We start from the raw sequence: 26547 nt of genomic DNA, 5'->3' as shown, positions 1-26547 counted from the left end.
AAATTGAAAACGATTTTAAAAAATTTAATAAAGGTCCAAAATACACACACATTTTATTTTTTTAATTTATTGTTAAACCGTTTTTTAATATTTTTAAATCAACATTGAATTTATGTTATATTTTTGAAAAAAGAATCAGAACGATATTAAAATAAGATTTAAGTGATTCAAAAAAGATCTAAAAAAATTAGAAAAAAAATTCAAATGATTTAAAAAAATTCACAATATATTGAACTTACATAGAATTATTTGTTATATTTTTCGAGATATGTATTTTTGAAAAGAGAATTTAATATGCTCTTTTTAGATTCAGGGAAAAATTAAAGAAATATCAATTTCAGAATGACGATATTAAACCATGTTAAAAGAAACAGAAAAATGTTTATTAAAAGGTATTTTTATAATTATTGTTGAACAATCTACCGTTTTCAAAATAAGTATACGGGGTCAGATAAAACAGATATCGGACTTAAACTAATTTTTTTAAATGAAACAGCCTGTCTTTTTATCTATAAGATAAGATATTAAATTCTGTTTTTAAAAATATCACACACCAAGGATGATATTCAAAAAACATTCAAGATCAAGTGGTTCAAAAAAGTATTTAAAAAAAGGTTCAAATGATAAAAAAATACACAAACATTTCAAAAAGATATTTTCGAGGATACTTTTTAAATTTATTGTTATATTTTTGAAAAGAGGATCTGCCCTTTTTAGATTATAATATAAGTACTAGGTCTTACATTGAAATAAGGTTAGGTCCGATAGCAGCAGGTATAAAGAAACTTTTTTCAACATGAAAACCACGAATCTGAAATTAGTTTTAAAAATTCGGATATGTTAAAAATGTCTCGAAAAATGACGCAAATACCAAAAAATAATGATTTAAGTCAATACTATAATACTTGGAATAATGGGTATTGATTGTAATGGAATTCTACTTAAATAACATTTTCCCACCACCCGCAGGCACGCACAATCTACCTCTTCTTGGAATCGAATACGTAGAATTCCATGATCGACATATCGATTCAGTGTGTCTTTTATAATGAGAGAGTCGATTATAATTGCGGAAACTAGCGGGGAGATCGAAAATTTAGTAAATAAAATATTCTTTATATGGAGGGGCCCATTTAATTACGCTATGCACATTTTCACATAACTGCCCCTTTAAGGGTCAAGTGTAGGGCAACTTTTGAGTTGGGAGGCTGTTCTGTAAAAAATTTGGGATATTTTTTAAAATAAAGTAGAAGTTTAAACAGTAGGCCAAAAACAAAATAAGTAAATTTTCGTTTTTTCAAATACTCTAAGCATCTTGAAAAAAGTGGGATTAAATTTAAAATATTTGGAACTGGAAAAACAATGTACAGCTAATTGCTTATATTTCTCGTTGTTTAGGAGTTATTTATTTTTACAATAATAATGTTGCGTAACTGTCAATTAAGATGCGGTCGTTTAGAGCTGATATATTCCTCCTTCATTCGACGTAGAGTTTAGTGACGGAATTATCAATCTTCAAAATCCTCAATTATGATTTGTAAGGGGTAGTCGAGGAGTAGTTACAAAATCCTCGAACTCAAATGCTTAGTGCGTAGTTACAATGAAATTTTTGACTTGGAAGTATCCTCGGAAGTAGGTACCTACATAATCTCGTACCTCGTCTCGTACATAATGCTAAATTTTCACACAAGATAATGTAAAAAATGTTTTTAAATCTTTTTTATTATTTTTGAGTTTTTTAATATAATCCCGAGTACTCGCCCGAGTATAATCCCTTGTGTACTATTTTTGCAAAATGAATGTAATATGCTATCTTTTAATTTTTAGATTAAAATATACATATAGTGCTCAACAATCATTATAAAAAAACCGAGAAAAAACTTTTGTAATAAACATTTTTCTGTAGCGCTATTACCTAAAAATATATAGGGTCATTCTGAAATTGACAATTTTATTATTTTCCCCCGCATCTCTTAAGCGAGCGAAATTTTCAAATTTTTATTTTACCCAAAAAGATACCCTATAAATGTGTTGAGAATGGAACACCCTATACACTACATTTCTACTGCGATTGTCCCCTTACATCAACGTTAGAATATGTTTGAGAAATTCATGAAGACCTATATGGGTTTGTTCATTGAATATTTGTTGAATAAAGGTAAATTGTCAAAATCTTTAATCTTTTTGAAAAGGTGAGCTGATAAATTCGAATGTTAAACTCGTGCTTTATTTATTTTTTTACGTGTTTAGGTACTTGAGCGAGTACTTGAGGTACTGAGTAAAGCTCTTAATGACTTTGTAACGGCTTTGTAACCATTGTTAAGAACAGTATCTTGCTACACACTTTATTTCAGTTAGCAAAAACAACCGCATTGATATCCTGTAAAGTAATTTTTTTCGACAGTTCTACAAATTTCAACTTTACAATATCTTGAAAAATGGTACAAATGATAATGTAACGTAAATTTAATAATAAATTTATAATCGATTGAGTTACTTATATAACATGTAAACACGAGCGCGAACTATTTATCACTTCATCGTCAATATTGGAACTTCCAAATCACGGAATATTCTCGAAGATTGGGGCCCCCAAAAATTTTACATTGAAAGTGGAGCCCCCAGTATGGCACACCGGTGCTGGGTTCAGTGCCGCCCGAGGTGCCGCCTAGTGGAAGTTATTTAAAATATGCTCTGGTTTAATCAAGGGTTTAATTAAACTTTTGTATACTTACAACTTTTGTGTTGAAAAGGTTGACAATGTTATGATCAAAAGCCACCAGCGGCCACCAGTTGTCAAAAATTACAAAATCGAGTAAAAAACCTAGTAAGTAGTTATGAATGTCGCTCATCTTTTAGACGTTTCGTACTAGCATTCTCAAAATGATTGAAGAGCAGTTTACCTTCCGATTTGAAAAAAAAAGTTGATCTCATTTTTGAATTTCCGTACTTTCTCAGTTATTAAAAGGCAATGGCCAATGACGAACTAACCACAGAAAATTAAACATTTCTGGGCCACACTTTTGACAGCGATTTCATGGAAGAATTGTATTATTGGAAAAACCCCGACTAATGAGAATCGGTCCTTTTGATCTCCGATATTTACTGGACAAATACCCAAGCAATGTTTGTATTAACAGAGGAATTTACCCGGAGATTAAAGAGCAAATCGGCAAGCAAGCTATATTTACAACCCCTAAAGATAATCCCCGGAACCGTAACTGTACCCACAGGTAAATTAAAACGAGCTGGCCAACCTTGACGTGCATACCTATTTCTTTTTCAATTTCCCATACCTACCAAATTTGATAACTTTTTAATGGATTTTTACTATCGCGGACATTAATCGGAGGTAACTAATGAAAGTAAACTAATAACGGAAATGTTTCTCAGACGAAAAACATCAAGTTACCAAACGAGTTCAATTTAATTACAAAACGAAGAGTAACACATAAACAGGTTAAAATGGATCACTCTTGTTTATTTTTAAACGGGAGGCTACGCCTAAATATTCCGATTAATTCGTCTGAAAGAGGCAAATCGTTTGATTATTCGGGGGCGAGTTCAGGGGGGATGTTTTGTTTCTTATGACCCCGGTCAGACGGGGGGGAAGGTGGATGTTATTCTTTTTTTTGGTAGCGAATAACAAATGCCACATGACCGGTCAACCGAGTATTTTTAAAGATAACGAGTCGACAGATCGTCGTGCATGACCTCTTTATTACACGATACAAATTTTAATTAAAACAGTGTAATGTGACTTACTTGCGTTTGTCTTTCATTGTAGATTTTCCCTTTATGTTCATTACGTGTAGCAAAATGCACTTCTTAGGCACTGCTAAGGAAGCACTGAGAATTTGCACAAAGTAATCACACTAAATGCACGTTAAAAAAACTGCACTTCACTACTTTTAACACACAACAATTTATTATCACAGATGTACGTAACTTTCTGTCTGGCGATTTATTTTACCGATAATGTAGAAATTCTTTATCTGCCGCATGGTCCATCTATCGGAATTCCTCCAACACTCAAAGCGGGAAATTTTATAAAAACAGCACTCAGGCCAATATTAAACTAATCCGTTACCAAACATTTTCTTTTATTCTAGCCCGTTTAATTTACATCTAATTAGCTTGATAGTTTGAACTTAAATATTTAAATTGTAACAGTGTTTGAAGAACTTTCAATTCCTGCCTTGTCTGCCCATACAATTCACGCCGTATCGGTATCTTTGTTTGACACCTTTTTTTTCGTGAAATGGAAAGTATATTTAATGCGAGTTATTAATTACACGCACGAATATGGATAAGGGAGAAATATGTACTTCGAAACATGCTTTAGGATTAAGTGTAAACCCATGAATTCCCGCGTACATCTCCAACTGGACTATCCCAATATACCATATTTGGAAAGTGAATTTTGTACCTATATAAATTTGTAGTACTTATCAATTTAGATTTAGAACCACTTCTTTAATAATGCCGAATATTTATTTGGTAAATTTCGGTGGAACTGTTTTCTCTCGTCCTCTCAAGCGAGTACGCGTTCCAAATTTTGAAAAGGTCAATTATGGTGTTCTTTATTTGAAATGGTAATCCTCGTTTATTATAATTCTATACAGGGTGTCTATGTAAACACTTTCATGTTCCGTATATACCTAATTGTAATACAGTATGCTGGAAGAATGATGAATCAACACTTTCTGAACATGAAAAATGCTGAAAAAATTCCTCCTAGTGGATGTTATTTAAAATATGCGCAGCAGTCAGCAGCATCAATAATAACCAAAATCATATTCATCACGTTGGAATCCCTTGTGGCAATTGGCAGTTATTTACAAAAAAAAACAAAATTGAAATCTTTATTTATTGCAACATATTTCAATTCTTGTAACATCCAGTTGACCATCTAAATTATAACTACTTAAAATTAATATAAATCTTAACGAATTTGAGCTTAGGTTTTCTTTTCTTTATTATCTTCTGTAACATTTTTCGATTCGTCTAATGCCTCATTTAACTCATCATCATCAACTAAATCTTTGTTATACAACGTTGGATAGTCTTGCATGCAATTTTGCATAGTTTTAAAAAGCTCAAAGCAGTCTGTACCTAAAATAATTCAAATCTAAAAGTATTGAATTAAAACTACAGCAACAGCTTACCTTTAGGCTCTTCTTTTGAGTAATGAAAGCAACTGAAGGCATTTCGAAACTCAATACCACAAGGACCAGTTGCCATCCCTCCCAAACAAGGACAATTCCAGTTAATATCGCCGTTAGGCAAAATTAATCCGGGCTGTGGATCTGGTTCCGGAAGAGACACCGTACTTGGAACAGCATGGTCCTCTTTAGTCGCAAATATTACAATGTCCTTATTATTTGGCCCCAATTTACGGCAGTGTGACATTTTAATGAACGTAACTTCGACTATCACCCAACAGAGACAGCAGTAAAGGACTAGCCTTATGGACAGTGTATGCGCAACGTACACCTTGATAATATCCAGCTAAGGTGAGACTTCCATGAAACTTTATGTAATGATCTCGTGGTACACGCAGTATTGCCCTGTTTTCTGTAGAATCGTATTTCAAGACATCAAAAGGCACTGCAGCACCGATTTCTCCAAAAACTTGCTTCACGGAAGTTAGAATATGATTTTTAAATAGAGCGGGTGTTATTTCTTGATTATCAGCAAGTACTCTGGAAAAGTGAGGTTAAGACATACGTGAACTACCTTAGATGATACTTACAATGATACATCTAAATAGTAATACATTTAAGATTACCAATTACTTTAAACACGAGAATCTCATGCAGACATTTTTATTTAATTTTAGAACTATTTAGAAAGCAGAGATTGAAATTCAAATGTATTGTAGATATCAACCTTTCAAATCAAATCGCATATGATGGAAGATAAAAGAATTCTTTGTTGCAGTTACAAGAAATAAACTATATGTGGCGCTAGGTGCTAGCAATATTGGCGGTAAATCTGTGATTTGTGGGAACAGATTACAGAAATATATTATCCCCCTAATCTAATTCACTTTTACCATGTTATTGGAGAATAAATAATACTTAATAGACCTCGTAATATACAATTTGACAAAATTTCAGTTGATCTGGATAAGTTTCTGAAGAGTTGGAGATGCTAAAATTACAGAAAATGGACTGTCAGGTCAGGACACTGGACAGGCCTCTCTATAAAGTACCTTTGATTCCAAAATTTCATCCACAGTTTCCTAAGAATGTTCTTACTTCATTCTCATCGTTGAGACCATCATCTACACACATGGCAAATGGTTACTTACTTGTTATTTTTATTTCGCATAAATAAGCATAAAACTGCTGAGCTGATCACATTCACATTAAAAGCTTGTTCATGTAGAAAATTTGATAAACGTATGTTTTCCAGCACCTTGGGAGCTTATTTTACACCGTACAAGCACAGATTTAATCTGTAGTACAAGTTTCTATTCTTCACCCAATATATGATCATTGCTTCTGTTGTATTACCCCGGTTAGATTAATTAATTAAACCACAAACATTTACTGCCTTTTGATTGTGGCCACAAATTTTTACCACCTCCACGTTAGTAATGGGGTAAAAAAATGCCCCCCCCCACTTTTTGGCATTAATATAATCCGAATAAAACAAAATCTCGGTGAAGTCGGTCGGTCTGCCTGTAGTCTAATTTCCGGCTAAACGACTGAAACGATTGGAACCAAATTCTTATGCTTAACCTTATTGCATCCAATTGAACCAAATTTGGTATAAGAGTATCTTCTACTTGTACAGACACTTTACTAAGGATTGAAATACATTTAGTCAGGGGCGGACTCGCCCGGGAGGGCAGGGCGGGTGGCGATTGCCACCTGTCCTGTACGTCATAATGGCCCGTTGGAAATTTATAAGTATGTGCTGTCTTTAGTTTCTTGCACTATTAATAAGTTATTAACACGTTTCTCTAATTGGGTTTGACGTTAGGTTGTTAAAAAATTAAAAAATTCTGTTTTAATTGAAGTGTTTTACAATGAATTTATCATTCTTTGTCGTAGCATGAAAGTGATGAAATACAATGATAGGCGACGCGCCTCGTTTGGATTGTATATTTTGTTACTTTTAATTATCAGTTGCAATTTTTAAAAAACCTGTATTGTAATTGATTTCCGAAAAAGGAGTACTTTAAAATGAAGCAAAAAATGTTTCTGTGGTGCACCGCAGAGCTACCCCCCCGCCACCTTCATTACTACACTAATACTTTAATGGCCCGTAACCTATGCAATTCCACCTGGCCCGCCCCTGACTAGAAACCAATTTCGAAAGAAAATTCAAAGGGCTGTAACTTTTGAACTAGTGGCCCAATCTTGGAACTGTTTGAAATTATGGATTCTACATGCCACATTCTATAAAAAAAAATTTTTCCGGGTCGATCTGAGACAATTTTTTTTCGGAGCTCAAAAAAAGGCAGTGTATCCTTCCTTTTTTAACAAAAATCGACTGCACCAAAATTTCTCGGGAAAACACTTTTTCTTATTAATTTTGGTGCGTAGAATCCAAAACAATTCGTACTTTTTCGATCAGACTTCTCAATCAAAAGTTATGGACTAGAACCCAATTTCGAAAGAAAATTCAAAGGGCTGTAACTTTTGATCTAGTAGCCCAATCTTCAAACTGTTTGAAATTATGGATTCTACGGGCCACATTCTTTAAGAAATTTTTTTCTTCGGGTCGATCTGAGACAATTTTTTTTCGGGCCTCAAAAAAAGGCACCTTTTTTACCAAAAAACGACTGCACCAAAATTTCTCGGGAAAACACTTTTCGTATTAATTTTGTTGCGTAGAATCCAAAACAAATCGTACTTTTTCGATCGGACGTCTCAATCAAAAGTTTTAATTATCAGCTGCAATTAAAATGAAGCAACCCCCCCCCCCCCCGCCACCTTCATTACTACACTAATACTTTAATGGCCTGTAACCTATGCAATTCCACCTGGCCCGTAAGTATACCCAGTCCGCCCCTGCATTTAGTCAAAATTGCGATTGTGAAAATTATTAACAGTAGATTGTGTATCTATAAAGTATAAAGTAGTAAAAGCAATTTTTTTCTGAAAACATGCATAACAATTTTTTGGTTGCCATCTTATTACCCATGAAATCGTTTCCTTGACAACTGTTTGACATATTATTTTGATGGAGCGAGCCGGCAAAAATTTTTCCCAGAACATCCTGATTTCATAAATAATCGGTGACTGCCCTTCCCTAATTACGTATTACGTAATTCTGAAACTAGGTACTTGAGAAACAACTTTCGTCTCTAAAAAGGTGAAGAAAATGTGATTATCCTTCCTAATGAAGAAAGCAAAAAACAATTGCTGCGACAATTGCAATTGAAACACAGACATACCCGTATCTAGAATCTAGATTGCTGTGTGTCAAATTTCATGACCTATTCCATACGATAATATTTCAATTTTGATTGTAGTTTCAGAAAAAATTATGTGTAAAACTTGAGAAGAAAGTGTTTTTCTCATTCAATTGAACTTTGAACTCGAGTTGAAAAACTCCACTTTCTTCTCTAGTTGTACCAAACAACTATTAATTGTAATCCGGTTCGGGTGGTATCTGTGCTGGCCACAGCAAATTTTCGAAGAATCTATACGGGGTCGCCAGCTGGATTATCTTGACCACTATCGACCTCATCTCCATCCTCTGCTGAATAGCTTGCTGTTTTTTCAGGATCTTGTGGAAGTTTTTGTTTGAGTGTCGATGTAAAATAGTTGCGTTTCAGCCAAATTTTCTTCACTTTTATTTTCACGTTCCTCTTGTAATTTCCTCTTCTGGGAACTAATAGGGAAAATTCGAGGAGTTATATGACGATCACTCATGATATCACTGTAAAAGAATTTACCTTCACATAACGTCTTCACCAATCACCATAACCAGTACATAACACGCGACGAATTTCAGTCTCAGTTTTATTTTTTGCCACCAAAAAACAATTTCACCACGATCTTCGCAATCGGCGGTGGGAGCAAGTGGAGTCTCCCTACTTGCAGCTTGACATCTCACTCGATCGACGAACACTCATAGCCATTTTAAATAGTGTAACATACTTATGCGATAGATGCCAATGGATGCGATGTGTGTTCAGATCTGCCAAGAAAAATGCATACCTACATATTAAATGATTACTAGTTACAACCGTTTTATTATATTTTTCCTCATTCTTCGACTGACATAGTAAGATGTAGGTATAAAAAAACAGACAAACGCAAGAATTTAATTTTGAAAACAGAAATTTTCCGACGTGATCTCATTTCTGCATCTTGGGCGTACTAGGAGCTTCTTTTCCACTGTCCTTCTTTTCGTCTTCTGCGTTAAATCTACTAGACAGATAATCGGGACGATGTCTTCTTCTATTTTTCTCCCCCTTGTAGTCGTTTCTATGATGATAAGGATACGGATGGTAATCGTCTTCCTCATAGCTCATGGGACCTACATGGGAAGGTTCGTGTTTAAAGACCTTATCTATGGCCTCTTCCTTTGTATCTGGCGGCAGTTTATCGTTTTTCATAATCGAAACTTTTATGTTCTCGTGTATTTTGCGTACCTCTGAATGATCTACAGGGTTAATTTTGACCGTTTCCACCACTTTGCGATCGGTCACGCACGTTATGTAGTTTTTATCGTCAGACTTGCATTTTTCTCTATCTTTTTGGTTAGAGTCGTCGATCACTTCGTGTTGAACTTGCGGCATCTTGATCAGAATTCTTTGGACAACGTTTGGGCGGTCGTGTTTTGGTTTCTCATTTTCGGACTCTTCAACTAACTTCAAAAGTAGCTTGATTAGTTCTACTTTGGTGGAGTCGCCGCTTTTCGCTTTAACTACGTGTTGAGATTTCCTAGCCTCCCGATGATTCTCCTTGTTGTTTGTCGACTCCCATAGTGGTCCTTGGTAGTTCGGCGCATACCTGCTCGGATACGGCACATTTTCGTACAGTCGCTTAAATTGGTTACCATCTTCAGCGTGCAACACTTCCCGTTTTCTACGTGTCGACGGTGCGGCATCGGGAACAGGTGCTGCTAATACCACGGGAGAAGTCGCCGATGTAGAAGGTGGTGAAGATGACGGTGGAATAGTAGTTGTAGACGGTGTCGGAGGTGAAGGTGGAGTGGTAGATGGTGTCGATGAAGACGTTACAGAAGAAGTGGTAGAGGCTGGTTGGGTAGAGTTTTCTGATTCAGCAGAATCGTCATATTCGTAACTTTCAAAATGATCGTAGATGGTTTCCACCAACAAATCGAAATCCCAAGCTGTGGATGATGCCAACAAAAATATCAAAAGAGTTACCTGCAAACAAGATTAGGGTAATTAAAAGCAAAAACGATTTAAGAAAAAAAAATCTTACTGGTTTGAGTGTCATTGTAATAATTCAATGGACACTGTTAAATGGTAACATCAAAGTTTATAGTGCTCTTTTATGCCATTAAGACGGCATTAGGGTAATTGTTTTTTTCTATTAATCAATTCTTGTAAACGACTACTAATGACAATATAATCCGTTTAATTTGGCATTAGACAGATTAAAAAAACGAATTTAGTTTTGGGAATACACAAGGATTTATATTATATTACTCAATTCTTATCTAAATTAGGCAATATCCGGCAAGAGTTGCTGCTCTTTTGTTTTAAGGCTTTGTATAATTTATGCAAAGTTAAAGTCTACTTATTACTTAACACGATGGACAGACGAGCAGATTATTTTCGAAATAGTTTTGGTGCATTACGTTAACTTGGGGTAGGTAGATATTTCAGTGGGTACCACTAAGAAATAGTAGTACTTTTGGTACTTTATGGTAAAAATAAATCTCGTTTGGTCTTTTGCCAACAAAGTTCGTTAAAAAAAACTATTTGGACATATTGCTCGTCAAAAAGGCACAAAAGTCATGTCGTGATCCTTGAGCAAATGAGGTTTTCCCAACAAAATGACGGATTTTAACACCCTTAGGTAGGCCACGGCGGCGTTCCTATTTTTTGCAAAGCATGTAAGCTAAGAATACTGTGAATTCAACGTACTCTACTCCGTTCATGATATTCGCCCCAGCGAGACCTATCAAAACGTCTTTGTGGGTTTTTGGTATTTGTTGCAATATATTTTACACGACATAGCCTTATCCATCCGCCAAAAGTTGCGTTTGGTGTTTTCAGTTTGTATTTTTCTTTTTAAATAACTTCAGTAATAGTTATTTATTTAATCAGTGGGATAACGGCCTCATTAACTTACGAATGCGACAATTGCGCATACGAGGGCGTTAGCCCGAGCTATTGTAAGAGCATGAGTATGTTAATGGCCGTTAGCCCAAGTATTAAATACAACTTTTTATCTGCGACTGTTCTTCTACTGCTAAAAACGAAAAATAAATTTGATGCATTTTTTTAAATTCCAATCGAAGTAGCATAGTTAGCAGTTTTCGACGCCATAGAAACAAGAAAATCCTAACGTCAAGAAAATTTGTACGTCAAAAATTTTGCTTCTGATTTCCTTACTTATGTCATGAGTGAGTCTGGAACTCTTCCATCAGACGTTAATGTTTACAATATATAATCTTGATAGTTGATTTTTGATCATACATTGTTTTGACAAGGGCTTATCCCACTGAGTGTGGTAATTAAGTTCTTATCCCACTTAAAATGACCGGGATAAGTGAGAGTTATCCTACAGGCGCAGATAAAAAAATATAAACGATTTTGCAAAATTTCGTTTTTTTCCGGATATCCCCGAAGGTAGTCGGAATTTTTTCAGTTTCCAAATTGCATTTTGTTAAGCATAAAAAAACAATTTTGTCAAATTTAAACTACCTACCCATCTTTTTCAGTTCCCGAGATCCCCATGGTGGCCCTCAAATTTGAATCAGCCTGTATAGGGTGGCTCATCGAAAACTAATTAATTTTCGAAAAAACACTCGGACATATCAAGTTTGGGTTTGATCTTTGTAATCTTATCTATTCAATCTACGGATGAAACGACAAAATATTAAATTTCTTTGCGATGATATTTTCGAAATCGATCAAAATTCAAGGCATTAATTATTACGATGGACTACTACGTCATTTAAAAAGAATCTAGTGACTTAATTTTGTAGCAAAAGATGTTCCCCTTCGTTTCGTCTTGATTGCGACACCTTGTAGGTATTAATTAAATAGATAATTCATGCTGTAAATTTTTAATTCAAACATATCACATGCAAAGGTTAAAAGTTCTCTCTACACTATATTCACGTGAAACCAACGCAATGTGGTTGCATGCGAAATTGCTATAAGCTGCGAAATCACTATAAAAAATCATGCACTCGAAATGTGGCACCACCAGCATTTATTTTATCAAAATCACTACTAATATCATCCTCCACGCTAACTTCCTTAGGTTTCATCCCTTCTTTCTTTGATATGTAAACTCCAACTTCGTCCTCCGCCGATTCGCTGCTACTCATTGAACTACTACTATCAAACCGGTTTATCAAAGAGTGTTTGTCTTTCATCGGATGTTTACTACTTGAACTGATGTATAAGTGGGAACATGCACCTACGCAGGGGGACATTTTTGGATCTGACACTTCTTGGGTCGAAGAGCTGCTCGAGTCTTCTTCTGACTCGTCATCTTGCAATAAAAGGGTAGCGTACGACTCCAAAATAAAAGAATTGGTCAGGGAAGCGTTTTTACTGGATACTTTTTCTGAAATAAAGGGCTTGGATGTTTGGTCTTTTGTTGTGCCGTCAGTCTTGTCATCCACTGCAATTGTAGCAGTAGATCCGTTTTCTTGCGAATCTGAGCCATTATGAAGTATTATATCTTCTTTTAGCGGCGCCTTAGTTGGTTTACTGTCCAAATTCACTTCTGAGGTAACAACGTTGTTAATTGGAGTACTCATTACTGAGATAGGTAGAACTGTCGAAGAAGGTGTAATAGTAGATTCAATTTCTTTTAAAATCGAACCACTATGAACTATTACTTCTTCTTTTAGTGGTACGGTATTCACATTCATTCCTGTGGTCACAACATTTTTATTGGAATCCGTGGTCATTGTTGGAATTCGTTCGGTTTCTATTGTCACAGCATCTGATGGAACTGTAACTATTTGACAGTAGTGAATACGCCCACGAATCGACATTGTGATATTTTTGGTGACGTATTGGGAGGGTGCTGGTGTTGAATTTGGGATTGGAGACCACTCGGTCATGTTTTCTTCCTTGACCACCATTACATCCTTGTAGTTTTTCATTGCACTTTCCTTGTCATATTTGGCGATTACTGTCTTAGTAACTGGATCAGTGCAGTAGACGATTATTATGTTTTCAACGTTAATTTTCGTTTCCATAACGCCGCCGTCATTAACTGCTGCACTAAGGGCGTTCGCTTCAATTACCGTAAATGTTGTGGAATTAGAATCAGTTTTTGGGCCTAAAAATGGATTGGAACTAAAATTCTGTCCTTCCTTGGTAAACAGAAAGTATGAATCTTTATTCGAAATGATTTGCTTCTCCGACATTCCTTTCATTTTGCTATCCTCCTCGATATATTCAAACAAAATGGTGGCCTCCTCTTGCATTCCCTTTAAACCATCTTTGTTGTGATTTTCAGTATATACGTACGCGTTTGTTTGACTGTCATTCTTGATGGATTTCAAGGTGCTTACAGTAGGAGGCTTTTTAGTTCCAAAGAAACTCCCGAAAAAAGTTAGAGCTTGTTTAGGTTTACGATCATCATTATTTTTTGGAGCTGACCACACGACATTTATGCCAATCAACAGAATATATATCTGAAAACCCTTAGTAATTAAAGAATTTCTGATACAGGATGTACTTACTCCTTTGAAATGCATAATAATACGTAGAAGCAACTCAACTGGGAGGTAGTAAATTTAAGTAAATGAATTTCTTATGCGGCAAAGGTAAACAAGCTTAATGACAAAGTGAGCTTTGGGCGATACTGATTTATCTCGATCGATAACCATTAATTTAATGGAATGACTTAATTTATTATTTGAAAACTAGATCATTAACATAATGAACTACTCGCTATCAAATGGGGATGTCTATTTAACGAGCACATTTGCAGTTCTATGTATTATACGGTTACAATATGTTGACAGTTAGAGGAAACCACAGCATGTTTAAAGTTTAACCACGACCAGTATCATAAAATGACTTGGGAGGAACGTATTGTTGGGGAGGTCCAAATAGCTCCATCATCAGTTGATCAGATGGTGGCATGTCCAGCGGGCGAAGTGTAAATGGATTTTTCTCTATAGCTTCGTGATCATTGCAATGATCGGACGTACCATAGCTGATGACAACCACAATCGCGATAAAGATCAAAAGTATCTAAAATTTGGGTAACATTATAAATCTTATGGACGTAATTGAATTCCTTACCACTTTGGAAGACATGAAGAATGCGAACTGAAAGTGTACGTTTCCACATTTTGGTACGATTATATACTCATTAACCTATCTGGTATATATTAAGAAGCGTGTAAATAAGAATATGCGCGTATGATATTTATTCTTTGTTTTATGTTCCAAATTAAATCCAATTTTATGAAATAAATCGCAATTTATGGGTAAGGACACTGTGGATATCTATCTGAGCTACGACTCTCTCAGTCAGTACGGAACCTCATCTTATTAAAGCAAAGACTATCTCTTACTAATATCAAATATCATTGAAAAGTGGTTATTCAATGCTAGTACCTACTAACAGTATAGTGTTTAACAATTACGTATTCCAAAATAATTGGGTGGGAGAGCGGAACAAAAAAAATATTATACCTACTCTTTCCAAATATACTGCATTACCAAGATGTTTGGCTTTAAAACCTGTGTTTTTCTTTTGCTTTTTTGTCTCGTTTTTTTTTCAATACGGCGATAAAAGTTAAGGAATTTGTCAACATTTTGGAATTTGCCTGCATTTTGTTCCACAATCCCTATCCAAAAATGGCGCACCCCTAAGCGGAAATGCAAAAAAATCGAATCGATCTCTAAGAAGTGTGGTCTTAGAGATATTGGGGATACTTATAACATGAAAATGAAAATAACGATTGGAATAATGTAAAAGAAGTTTGCTGTGACTAGACAAATACAACTCGCAAACCTGTACATGCGCGTTCTACTCAAAAGGGTTTCAGTTGTTTCTTTTATGTCTAAGTAGGTACCTATACAGGGTGTTACACGACCGTTCGAAAAAAAAAAATCGGGTTGTAGAGGGCATCAAAACAAGCACTTTTTCCAAATAAACCGAGGGTCCAACGTGTTTCGTTTGGGAGCCACCCCCCAAAGAGTGTTGAAATCTGCATTTCTTCTTTAATTTTTTTCTCAGCAACCATAAGAGTTACAAAGTCGGGTGGCATGTCTTTGAATAGGTTTTTGGGTATGCTCTTTCCGATTTTGCAATTTTTTTTTCAAAATTCCTACCCCTAAAGGGCGCACCCCTAAACTAGGGTGCAAAAAAAATTCTGATTTCGACGAAATTTGGTATCTGGGGGTTTTTTAACATGAAAATCACGAATCTGAAATTAGTTTTTGAAAATTCGAAAAAAAAAGTTCCACTGCAATTCTTGGCGGGACAACGAAAATAGAGATAATTCCACGAAATTTGTTGTGTACATACTAAACGAGTTAAGGAACAAAACTGTCGAACAGTTTTTTAAAATAACTTTTCAAACAAAAGTTATACTCATTTGAATGTTGGTCCTTCGGGTCGCGAAGTGTCCCAAGCCTACTAGTAAGCCATAATTTCGCATGTGTTTTATTCAGTTGAAGATAATCTTAAAGGTCACGGTTCATTTTTTCTAGAAAACATTTGGCAGTTCTGAAAAGAACTTTTTTTGTTTTTAGTGATCAGTAACGGACTTCACTTCTTCCAAAAATGAAGCGATATGCTTATGCAACATTTTCAAAAATGCCACCGCCAGCAGCCACGCACAATCTGCATCTCCTTGGAACAGAATTTGACGACTTCAACACCATCATAGGATTGGTTTTAATAACTTCTGAAGCTGCCATCACGCGACCAACCATGCGAAATTATGGCTTACTAGTAGGCTTGGGACACTTCGCGACCCGAAGGACCAACATTCAAATGAGTATAACTTTTGTTTGAAAAGTTATTTTAAAAAACTGTTCGACAGTTTTGTTCCTTAACTCGTTTAGTATGTACACAACAAATTTCGTGGAATTATCTCTATTTTCGTTGTCCCGCCAAGAATTGCAGTGGAACTTTTTTTTTTCGAATTTTCAAAAACTAATTTCAGATTCGTGATTTTCATGTTAAAAAACCCCCAGATACCAAATTTCGTCGAAATCAGAATTTTTTTTTGCACCCTAGTTTAGGGGTGCGCCCTTTAGGGGTAGGAATTTTGAAAAAAAAATTGCAAAATCGGAAAGAGCATACCCAAAAACCTATTCAAAGACATGCCACCCGACTTTGTAACTCTTATGGTTGCTGAGAAAAAAATTAAAGAAGAAATGCAGATTTCAACACTCTTTGGGGGGTGGCTCCCAAACGAAACACGTTGGACCCTCGGTTTATTTGGAAAAAGTGCTTGTTTTGATGCCCTCTACAACCCGATTTTTTTTTTCGAACGGTCGTGTAACACCCTGTATGTGATCCAAATTTGGTTCTAATCGGTTCAGCCGTTTAGCTGGAAATGAGAGTACAGACATACCGACGTCATAGAGATTTTGTCTGATTCAGATTCCTGGTGCTTCAAAATCCCAATCTCCCTTACTAACGTGGGGGTGGTAAAAGCCAAAGGATTCCGCAAGTGCTATATACTTGTTACGGCAACAAAAAAGTCTTTATATTTTTATTCCAACACGCAAAACACATGTTATATATGGATGTTTAAAATGCATATTCTATTGGCAACCTTACTACAATACATCTTTCTTTCTGATTGGGTGTGTTCTGTTCAAAAAGGTAGCTGTAGCACAAAAATTAAAGAAGTGCAGAAAATGAATTTAGGTACCTACATAATATGTAATTCTAAATTTACACAGTTATCCGGTTATTCGAAGGAGTTACCCGCTTACGCATCTTGGGCATGATGTAATTCACTCATATGTAGGTAAATATTTATGTGATTTCAATATATTTCAATTTCAATTTCAAATAAGACATGGGAAAAATTCGTTACTCAAGTTTGATATTGCGAAAACTTCATTTTCTAAATGGAAAGTTCCCTTTTTCTCATCAACATTGAATTTTACACTATGAAAATAAGCACAGTCTATAATTACGTCCTGATTTTTAAAGAACTGTTTTTGTCAAATGGGAAAAAACGAGGGAAAAAACGAAAACTTGCGCAGCTATTATAACACTTTAAATTAATAGAAAGAAATGCTAAAGTGCCATAAAACAAAACACAAAATAAATTGAAACTGTTTTTACTAAAATCACGATGTAAAAGAGGATTAAGTACACGGACTTTCTTTTTTAGTATAAGCGCAGCGTTAATCTTCCATTTTATGGTTGATGCAATGTAAAAGTGACGGTAAGCTTGGGTGCAGCCTATCAGACTAGTAAAGTCCACTGCTGAAGTCTCATATAAACCTCTCGCCAAGAAAGATTGCCGGTCAAGGAACACGATCCCGGTCTACAATCTATGTTTTTCTAAAGATGTGAGCGACTTCTGGGATAGTATCGTGTCAATGTTGAACAAAAAGACTTTTCGTTCAACATTGGCACGATTCTATTCCGGAAGTCGCTCGCATCTTAAGAAAAACATAGATTGTAGATCGACACCAGGTGCAGTGCTGCGACCGGCAATCTTTCCTGGCAAGAGTTAGGTATAGGTAGAAAACAATAACTAAAAGAAAACAATGGAAAGCGCTAAGTGTTTTTTTTCTGTTTTCCATGGACTTCTTGATCATTGAGGCCTCTTTATAAAAACACATTGAGGCTTTTCATAATCTTCTAGGCGATTTCCAGAGCTCTATAGGGTCTTTATAGAGCATAGCCTTTTGATTTTTTCTAAAGTTAGAACGTTATTTACCTATAGAGCTTATTACAGAGATTCTAGGCATTCTGTAGGCTTTTCCAGGGCGTCCCGTATTTTTCCGATATATGTATTTATATGTCCATTCATAGCTTACGAAGCAACGAAGGTTGTAGAAAAATTAGAGGTGTTGCTGGGAATGCGCGTTTTTCAACAGCCTTTTGGCTTTCTAGCTGCTGCCCAGCGCTTTTCCAGAGTTGGTGGCTTAACTTTTAGTCAATAGGTACACATATCGTCTAACACAGAGAAATGGGACAGACCATACGTACCTACTCTACAGTCTCGTGTTGGGTAAAGGTCCGAATTCAGTTCAGCCTGATCCGTGTCATCAGTATGATGATTAAGGGTACGAGAAAAACCGTTCGTGCTGTGGGTACTGAAGATGGAGCAGGAATATATTTAAAAATTAAAAATTAAATTAAAAATTATAAAAATTAAAGAAAATCTACCGTTACTGATCTCGGAGTTATTTTCTCTTCTGATCTTTCGTATCAGAAACACATTGATTTTATTTGTAATAAACCACTGAGACAACTTGGATTTATGCCGCGCTTATCAAAAAACTTTCGCAATCCCTTTATCCTTAAATTAATGTACCTGACTCTTGTTCGTTCCTCTCTCGAATATTGTTCCCAAGTTTGGTCTCCCTATTATTCCACTCCTATTTCAAAACTCGAAAGGGTGCAGCACAAATTTCTTCGTTTCTTCAGGTTTAGGTTACGTCTGAATTCATTTGCATACCACTCTTACCTCGGTATTAAGCATTAATACTTTGCTTGCTCGTCGTCAGTTTCTCGATTTTGTCTTTTTTCATAAACTTCTAAACGGTTGTATTGACTCGTCGTATTTAGTTGAATTAATAACATTTAATGTTCCTGGAAGAACTCTTAGGTTTAATCAATCTTTTAGTATAAAACTGTATAAAACGTTATATTTACAACACTCCCCGATAATAAGAATGATGCGATTCGCAAACTCCTATCCGCAAATTGAAATAATCGGAGTTAGTCTATCTGAACTTAGAAATAATCTTAAATTGTTATTAAATGATGTCGACAAATCATACTACCAATGTTAGTTTAGTTAGTTTATTACTGCTCACTGTATTTATTTTTGATTTCCTTTTTTCCAGTAATTTAAGTATAATTACCTTTTGTATAATGTGAATTGTACACAAAACTTTAATTTTTGGGACCTCTCCCGTAAGATAAATAAAATAAATAAATAAATTAATTAATTAAATGTGCTATTGCTATAATTGATAGCATATATGATGTAAAATATTATGAGTCTTATCAGTAATTACATGTAAATTATTTAATAATTAATTAAAAACAAATCCTTAACAGAATTAAACCTTCGTTTTCCCAGAAAATTATAATTCAATTTAGAACAAAATACATATAAGAATAAATAATATTCAATTCAACGTACCTATATGTAACACCATAACATGTTCAAATTGCCCACCTCCTAATCCGCCTAAGCAGAGCGCCACCCTTTTCCTAAATTGTGGGGCAATTCTTGGACGAAGTGCAACAAGGTCAGCTGACAATGTAAATTTCAATTTTCATTGTCCCCAAAAAAATAGTCCAAGGGAGAAAGGTTGGGTGACCACGCTGTGCAACCTATGTCGTCATTATTAGCAATAATATTGTTGGGGAACATATAAGCATTCCCCAACCCTCCTAGTATTATATGGGGCGTTGCGCCATCTTGATGAAACCATATAGGTACCTATTGCGTCCAAAATGACGAACAGGAACATTGTTATCAATAAAATCGGTTAGAAGCGTATAAGCAAAGAGGTGGTCGCCGTTCTTGAAATTGCTGAGGATTTTCATGACCAGCAATGTTCATTGTGGCGATTTAAACATTGCTGCATTGGTTAAATCTCGGGTTAAATTTACACTCATCAGGTTTTATTTTTGGTTCATGGCTAAATAAAAATAGTGTAACGGAAATGCTCCAGAATTCTCTGGAATTTTCTACGCGTATTTGAGAATGTACTGGACTTACATTGCTTGCGTGTATAAATGGTTGCGGACCGAACATCGCGGCAGTCTACTACGGAACGAGTACGTATGAAACATCGAGCGCGAAAATCTGAAATAAATTGCGAAGTGTGTGTGATATAATAATCGATATAAATTGTACGGTTTTTTATAGTGTTTTAGTTTTGTTTAATAAATATTGATATAAATCGAACCCGAATTTATAAATAACGTTACATTGGTGTCAGGTGTGGAATTAATTAAATTAATTAAAACTAAAATGGAAGAAACGATGCTCAATTTGCTCCAGCAAATCCAAAATGGTCAACAGGTGTTGCAACGAGAAAATAAAGAAAATTCTAGAAATATTCAAGAGAAGTTCGAGAAGTTGGAAGAAAATTCTAGAAAGATTAATGAAGAAAATTCTAGAAATTTTGAAGAGAAGTTCGAGAAAATGGAAGAAAATTCTAGAAAGATTAATGAAGAAAATTCTAGAAATATTCAAGAGAAGTTCGAGAAGATGGAGGAAAATTCTAGAAAGATTATCGAAGAAGTCTCTAAATCAATTGAAGAAAAAGTTGAAGATAGAATTACGGAAGTTTCCAAAACATTTAAAGCAACATTCGTTGAGATTGAGCACAAGTATGAAGAGCTGCGCGAGCAATTCTTGCGACTGACTACGGAAGAGCGTACTAGTGGTGCCCCAGATGAATTACTGATGGACCGTCTTCTTGAGGTGCCACAGTCTACTCATTACAAGAAGGTCGACCCAGAAACAAATACAAGAGTAGAAGGCGACGTTCAGCAAGCCCGAGTAAAGCCACCTACTTTTGATGGTAAGATTCCTTGGACCACGTACGTTCGACAGTTTGAAGCAGCGGCTGCGGCAAATAAATGGACTCTTCAAGACAAAACTACAGCCCTGATTCTTGCTCTGAGAGGAGATGCTCTGGATGTGTTGCGGACCATCCCCGAGGATCAACAGAACTTCCAACAAATAGTAGCGCGACTCGAAATGCGATATGGCGATAGACACCTTCAGCAAGTTTACTATGCCCAAGTCAAGAACCGAATGCAGAAACCTGGAGAAAGTTTGCAGGAACTTGAAGCGGACATCGCTAGACTGATTCGATTGGCATACCCTACGGCACCGGAGAGCTTTCTTGATCAACTGACTGTACAAACATTTATCGATGCCGTTCGTGATGGAGATGCCCAGCAGGCTTTGAGACTGGCTAGGCACGACAAAATTGAGAAAGCTTTGGCCCATGCGGTAGAATTCGAAGCCGCCATGAAGCTAGTCATGGAAGTGCGCGAGTACGTATGGTGGAACCTCGCAGTGACAGCCGGGTAAGAACCATCGAAGAGGAAGGTGGTTCTGAAAGTTTTGAAGAAAAGGTCAGTAAAGTAGTGGTAGAAAAGGTCAGTAAAGTAATGGAAGAAAAGGTCAATAAAGCAATACAGTCACTGGCAAAGAAACGTGAACCACGATGTTGGAATTGCGGCGAGATTGGACACGTTCGCCGCAACTGCCAAAAACCATTACAGCAGTCGGAAAACTAAGAAAGGTCGACAGGAAGGGGCTATCGTCGACCTGCAGAAACAAAGCCCCGATCTTCACTGTAAACATTACGTCGTCTGGAAAAGTTCACAATAATGCAGACGCTTTGTCAAGAAGACCGTGCAAAGACAACTGCACACATTGTTCTAAAATAGAAGACAAGATTGGCCATCTGCGACGAACAACTGTAGAGAGTGAGGAATGGAAGCCATGCGAAATCAAAACGGCCCAAGAAAACGACCCAAGTATAAAAACTGTTCTGAATTGGATGCGCCACGGACAAAGACCAGGCTGGCAAGACATTAGTGCCACAAGTCCTGAAGTAAAGAGTTATTGGGGCCAATGGAATAGCCTGACTCTGAAAGACAACCTGTTGTATAGGACCTTTGAAAGTGAAGATGGCACCGAATCGACGCTGCAATTAGTAGTACCTAGAAGCAAAGTGTCGGAAGTATTGCGAAAATTGCATGACGGCGCTTCCGGAGACACTTTGGTATTACGAAAACGTTGCAAAGGGTACGTGAGCGATTCTATTGGGTCAACCGTAAAGAAGATGTCCGGCGATGGTGTCAAAAATGTGAGTTATGTGCTACTGGAAACGGACCAGTTTCCAAGAAGAAGGCACCCATGAGGCAGTATAACGTTGGTAGTCCGATGGAACGAGTTGCTATCGTTATCGCAGGACCGTTTCCCGAGACAGATGGCGGAAATAAATATATCCTAGTCGCTATGGATTATTTCACAAAGTGGACTGAAGCTTACGCCATTCCAAACCAAGAGGCAGCAACAGTTGCAGAAGTGTTGGTAAAGGAGTTCTTTACACGTTTTGGTGTTCCTATAGAAATCCATTCAGACCAAGGAAGGAACTTTGAATCGGCTTTGTTCCAAGATGTTTGTCGATTGGTAGGAGCCAATAAAACCAGAACAACACCTTTGCATCCTCAGTCAGATGGAATGGTGGAGAGAATGAATCGAACGATGGGTAAATATCTTTCAAAAGTCGTGGCAGAACATCAGAAAAATTGGGACCAGTACCTCCACTGTTCCTTATGGCATATCGATCAGCCGTCAACGAGACCACGGGTCAGACTCCTGCCTGCCTTATGTTGGGTCGTGAACTACGCCTTCCATGTGATCTCGAGTTTGGGCGTAAACCCCATGAAGAATATGTCGCAGGTGAAAATTATGTTGACCAACTAAAGGCGAAGATGAACGATATTCACGACTTGGCTAGAAGTCATATTCAGATTGCCAGCGATCGCATGAAAAATCAATACAACCTCCGCTCGGCCAATGAAACTTTTGAAGCTGGAGATCTGGTATGGCTGCACAATCCACAGAGGCGAAGAGGTCTTTCTCCCAAGCTACAAAGACAATGGGAAGGTCCGTATGAGGTGATCAAGAAAATAAATGACGTGATATATCGTATCAGAATGAACCACCGGAAACCGAAAGTTGTCCACATTAATCGACTCGCACGATATGCCGGATCCAACAACAACGAAGAAGTTAGAGGTATTCGAGAAGAGGAACGCAGCTTTGGGATCGAGCCAAACTTTAACGATTTTATGTCAAATTACGCCCAGCGGAAGAAAGCTCGATTTGGCGTTACTCAGGAAATTTGTCAAAATATTTTTGAGCTTCCGGTTAACGTTTCCATCGCCCATTGTGTCGCCGAAGACCTTCGCATGGGTAGAGGTATAGCTTCCGTATTCCGGAAAAGATTTGGAAGAATAGACGAGTTGATAAAGCAAAGACCACGAGTGGGTAAAGTACTGCGCTTGGAAGATAGTCAACGCTCTTTGTTCTACTTGGTTTCAAAGAAAACGTCAGAAGGCAAACCCACCTATGAAAACCTTTGGTCTGCTTTAAAAAAACTTGAAGAAACTCATGGCATACTATGACATAAATAGCTTGGCGATCCCGAAGATTGGATGTGGTTTAGATGGGTTGGACTGGAAGATAGTGCGAACCATGATCGAAGTGATTTTTAGAAACACTAGCGTTCGAATTACAGTATGCTGCTTCAACCCACAGGGGACGACCCTCCGCAAAACTGTGGACTGTTACTTTTTCAAGAAAGGTGTTTGTCGAGCAGGCTCTGACTGCAGATTCCGACACGAGGCATTAAAAAGTAATACTAACGCAGTTTCTGAACGAGACGTCCAGAATTAAGAAGGGGGCAGTGTAACGGAAATGCTCCAGAATTCTCTGGAATTTTCTACGCGTATTCGAGAATGTACTGGACTTACATTGCTTGCGTGTATAAATGGTTGCGGACCGAACATCGCGGCAGTCTACTACGGAACGAGTACGTATGAAACATCGAGCGCGAAAATCTGAAATAAATTGCGAAGTGTGTGTGATATAATAATCGATATAAATTGTACGGTTTTTATAGTGTTTTAGTTTTGTTTAATAAATATTGATATAAATCGAACCCGAATTTATAAATAACGTTACAATAGGTTGTGAATTTGTGATAATTGTAATCACGAAAAAGAATGCAAAAAATTGACGTTAAGATATACCATAGAGTAATTTACTCTATGCATATAATAGGTACCTACTTATAATTACTTACATGGTTTTGCATTTATACTATGGGCAAAAGAGTAACCATAATTACATAGTATTCTTTGCTTTGGGTCAAATCCCAGAAATGGTGGTTCAAAATAAAATAATAAATAAAAATAACTAAAATAGGCATTTTTTATCTTTTTTCTATCTTACATGGGTAGAGACATGATAACATCCCAAAAAGTCAAACTTTTCGTTTTCATCCTGTATCTCAGAAACAAAACGTAGCTAGATTTGAATCTGTTAAATTTCACAAAAGAGTGACACAAGGTTGTGAAAACCGTAATGTCTTTAAAAACAACGGAGATATGGACCCACACAATACATCACGAGTATAAAATTAATCAATCATAAGTACTGTGGTTTTGCTGTAACGGTTTACAATTTTAGACTGTACTCCGTCAAACATAAAAGTTTTATATTCGAAGTACTCAATAAATCCTAATACTGATTTCAATTCTTAATTTCTTGATAAAATGAGAATGTTATATAATTCTACCTATCTTGGAGCAGGAGCAAAACCTGAGTCTATTACCTACAGGAGCATCCATACCTGCAATTGTTTATTGTTACCATAGGTTTATCAGACATACCAATTTACTCATGACATAATTGAAATCTTTATTTATTGCAATATTCAAACTGAAGTTCCTGTAACATCAAATCGCTCTAAAAACTGTAACTACTTAAAATTAACATAAATCTTAACGGATTTGAGCTGTTAGGTTTTCTTTTCCTTATTATCTTCTGTAACATTTTTCGATTCATCTAATGCCTCATTTAACTCATCATCATCAGCTAAATCTTTGTTATACAACGTTGGATAGTCTTGCATGCAATTTTGCATAGTTTTAAAAAGCTCAAAGCAGTCGGTACCTACAACAATTTAAACCTAAAAGCATTGAATTCAGACCCCTGCAGCAACTTACCTTTAGGCTCTTCTTTTGAGTAATGAAAGCAACTAAATGCGTTTCGAAACTCGATACCACAAGGACCAGTTGCCATTCCTCCCAAACATGGACAATTCCAGTTAATATCGCCGTTAGGCAAAATTAATCCAGGTTGCGGATCTGGTTCCGGTAAAGACACCGTACTTGGAACGGCGTGATCCTCTTTAGTTGCAAATATTACAATATCCTTATTATTTGGCCCCAATTTACGGCAGTGTGACATTTTAATGAACGTAACTTCGACTATCACCCAACAGGGATAGCAGTAAAGGACTAGCCTTATGGACAGTGTATGCGCAAAGTACACCTTGATAATATCCAGCTAAGGTGAGGCTTCCACGAAACTTTACGTAATGATCCCGTGGTACACGCAGTATCGCCCTGTTTTGTGTAGAATCGTATTTCAAGACATCAAACGGCACTGCAGCACCGATTTCGCCAAACACTTGCTTCACGGAAGTTAGAATATGATTTTTAAATAGAGCGGGTGTTATTTCTTGATTATCTGCAAGTACTCTGAAAAAGTGAGGTTACGAAAAACATGTAAACTTTACGTAAAATGATACTTACAGTGATACATCTAAATAGTAATACATTTAAGATTAGAATTACTTTAAGTACAAAATGTACACGTTTTTATTCAATTTTAGTACAATTCAGAAATCGGCATGAATTCAAATGTATTGTAAATGTCAACACTAGATCATCGTGCGTAAAAGAGTTCTTTGTTGTAGTTACAAAGAATGGCGTATAGTGGCGTTAGTTGTATTACATTCCGCAAAGTTCTTAGATTCAGTACATTCATGAATAATACAAGGGGGTTGGAATGATTCAATTAAAAGTCAACCTTAAATATTATACAGGATGCTTAATTTTTCCATCTTCTGAAAATGTAAAAGTTTCCCAGTTATTACCAGGGCTGCTGGAGAAAAAACTAGCAAAGATAATGTGTATCTTTGAAGCTAGGTGAAAGAATAAGTGTGCAATATTGTAGGTACTTCGTACTTGCCTTGTTCGAACTATTCGCATTTGCGTCCCGTTAATTTTGACATGAAAGAAATTGCGAACGCAAACTAGGGAATTACGAGCAATTTCCTTTCTCACTGAACGTCGTGTCAGTTTTGTAGAAACCTTTGCGTCATGATGGACATACTTCTACCTCTCCAAACCATAATTTTAGGTCGGCTGCAATCTGCATAGAAGAAGGAGCATAAGGAAACGACGAACAAGTCCGCCACCAGTAGGAGACGTCTTATGTCTGCTTATAAATTCAAGCTTTCGTCGTGATTTTTAAGCCGACCCTTGGGTTTCTTCTTGAAGCTCGTATTGAAATCTGTTTTAAGGTCGGACTCAAAAACCACAGTAACTTAAAATAGGGCCATGTTATTTTTTGAGC

The 26547-nt window shown here is 36.4% G+C and overlaps 6 protein-coding genes across 7 annotated transcripts; all 6 read right to left on the bottom strand.

Moving 5' to 3' along the window:
* Nucleotides 1-4851: 4851 nt before the first annotated feature.
* On the bottom strand, nt 4852-5897 carry LOC116182027 (mitochondrial intermembrane space import and assembly protein 40-B-like). The gene is made up of 3 exons (XM_031502499.1): nt 5756-5897; nt 5169-5705; nt 4852-5115 (listed from the first exon to the last, which is right to left on the bottom strand). The coding sequence occupies exons 2-3, from the start codon at nt 5410-5412 to the stop codon at nt 4961-4963; spliced, it is 399 nt and encodes a 132-aa protein (XP_031358359.1). The 5' UTR covers nt 5413-5705; nt 5756-5897; the 3' UTR covers nt 4852-4960.
* Nucleotides 5414-5781, bottom strand: LOC116175684 (ribonuclease P protein subunit p14-like). The gene is made up of 2 exons (XM_031493962.1): nt 5756-5781; nt 5414-5705 (listed from the first exon to the last, which is right to left on the bottom strand). Exons 1-2 carry the CDS (start codon nt 5779-5781, stop codon nt 5414-5416), a joined length of 318 nt encoding a protein of 105 aa, XP_031349822.1.
* A 3300-nt stretch (nt 5898-9197) lies between the features above and the next one.
* Nucleotides 9198-10539, bottom strand: LOC116160049. The gene is made up of 2 exons (XM_031473180.1): nt 10419-10539; nt 9198-10360 (listed from the first exon to the last, which is right to left on the bottom strand). The coding sequence occupies exons 1-2, from the start codon at nt 10431-10433 to the stop codon at nt 9323-9325; spliced, it is 1053 nt and encodes a 350-aa protein (XP_031329040.1). The 5' UTR covers nt 10434-10539; the 3' UTR covers nt 9198-9322.
* Nucleotides 10540-12225: 1686 nt separating this feature from the next.
* On the bottom strand, nt 12226-14495 carry LOC116159597 (filamentous growth regulator 23-like). Of its 2 annotated transcripts, none has more exons than XM_031472616.1 (3): nt 14444-14495; nt 13876-14392; nt 12226-13836 (listed from the first exon to the last, which is right to left on the bottom strand). In XM_031472616.1, exons 2-3 carry the CDS (start codon nt 13888-13890, stop codon nt 12343-12345), a joined length of 1509 nt encoding a protein of 502 aa, XP_031328476.1. In that variant the 5' UTR covers nt 13891-14392; nt 14444-14495; the 3' UTR covers nt 12226-12342. The 2 variants fall into 2 exon arrangements, with proteins under 2 accessions (XP_031328476.1, XP_031328477.1); XM_031472617.1 differs by having other exon boundaries at nt 12226-13827.
* A 10306-nt stretch (nt 14496-24801) lies between these two features.
* Nucleotides 24802-25412, bottom strand: LOC116181649 (mitochondrial intermembrane space import and assembly protein 40-B-like). The gene is made up of 2 exons (XM_031502039.1): nt 25131-25412; nt 24802-25077 (listed from the first exon to the last, which is right to left on the bottom strand). The coding sequence occupies exons 1-2, from the start codon at nt 25372-25374 to the stop codon at nt 24923-24925; spliced, it is 399 nt and encodes a 132-aa protein (XP_031357899.1). The 5' UTR covers nt 25375-25412; the 3' UTR covers nt 24802-24922.
* Nucleotides 25339-25880, bottom strand: LOC116181660 (ribonuclease P protein subunit p14-like). Its single transcript, XM_031502050.1, has 2 exons — nt 25722-25880; nt 25339-25667 (listed from the first exon to the last, which is right to left on the bottom strand). Exons 1-2 carry the CDS (start codon nt 25745-25747, stop codon nt 25376-25378), a joined length of 318 nt encoding a protein of 105 aa, XP_031357910.1. The 5' UTR covers nt 25748-25880; the 3' UTR covers nt 25339-25375.
* Nucleotides 25881-26547: the final 667 nt, after the last annotated feature.

This window comes from Photinus pyralis, unplaced genomic scaffold (assembly GCF_008802855.1).
Source record: "Photinus pyralis isolate 1611_PpyrPB1 unplaced genomic scaffold, Ppyr1.3 Ppyr1.4_LG1, whole genome shotgun sequence".
Taxonomy (NCBI): Eukaryota; Metazoa; Arthropoda; class Insecta; order Coleoptera; family Lampyridae; genus Photinus; species Photinus pyralis.
This window is presented reverse-complemented; position numbering and strand designations above follow the sequence as displayed.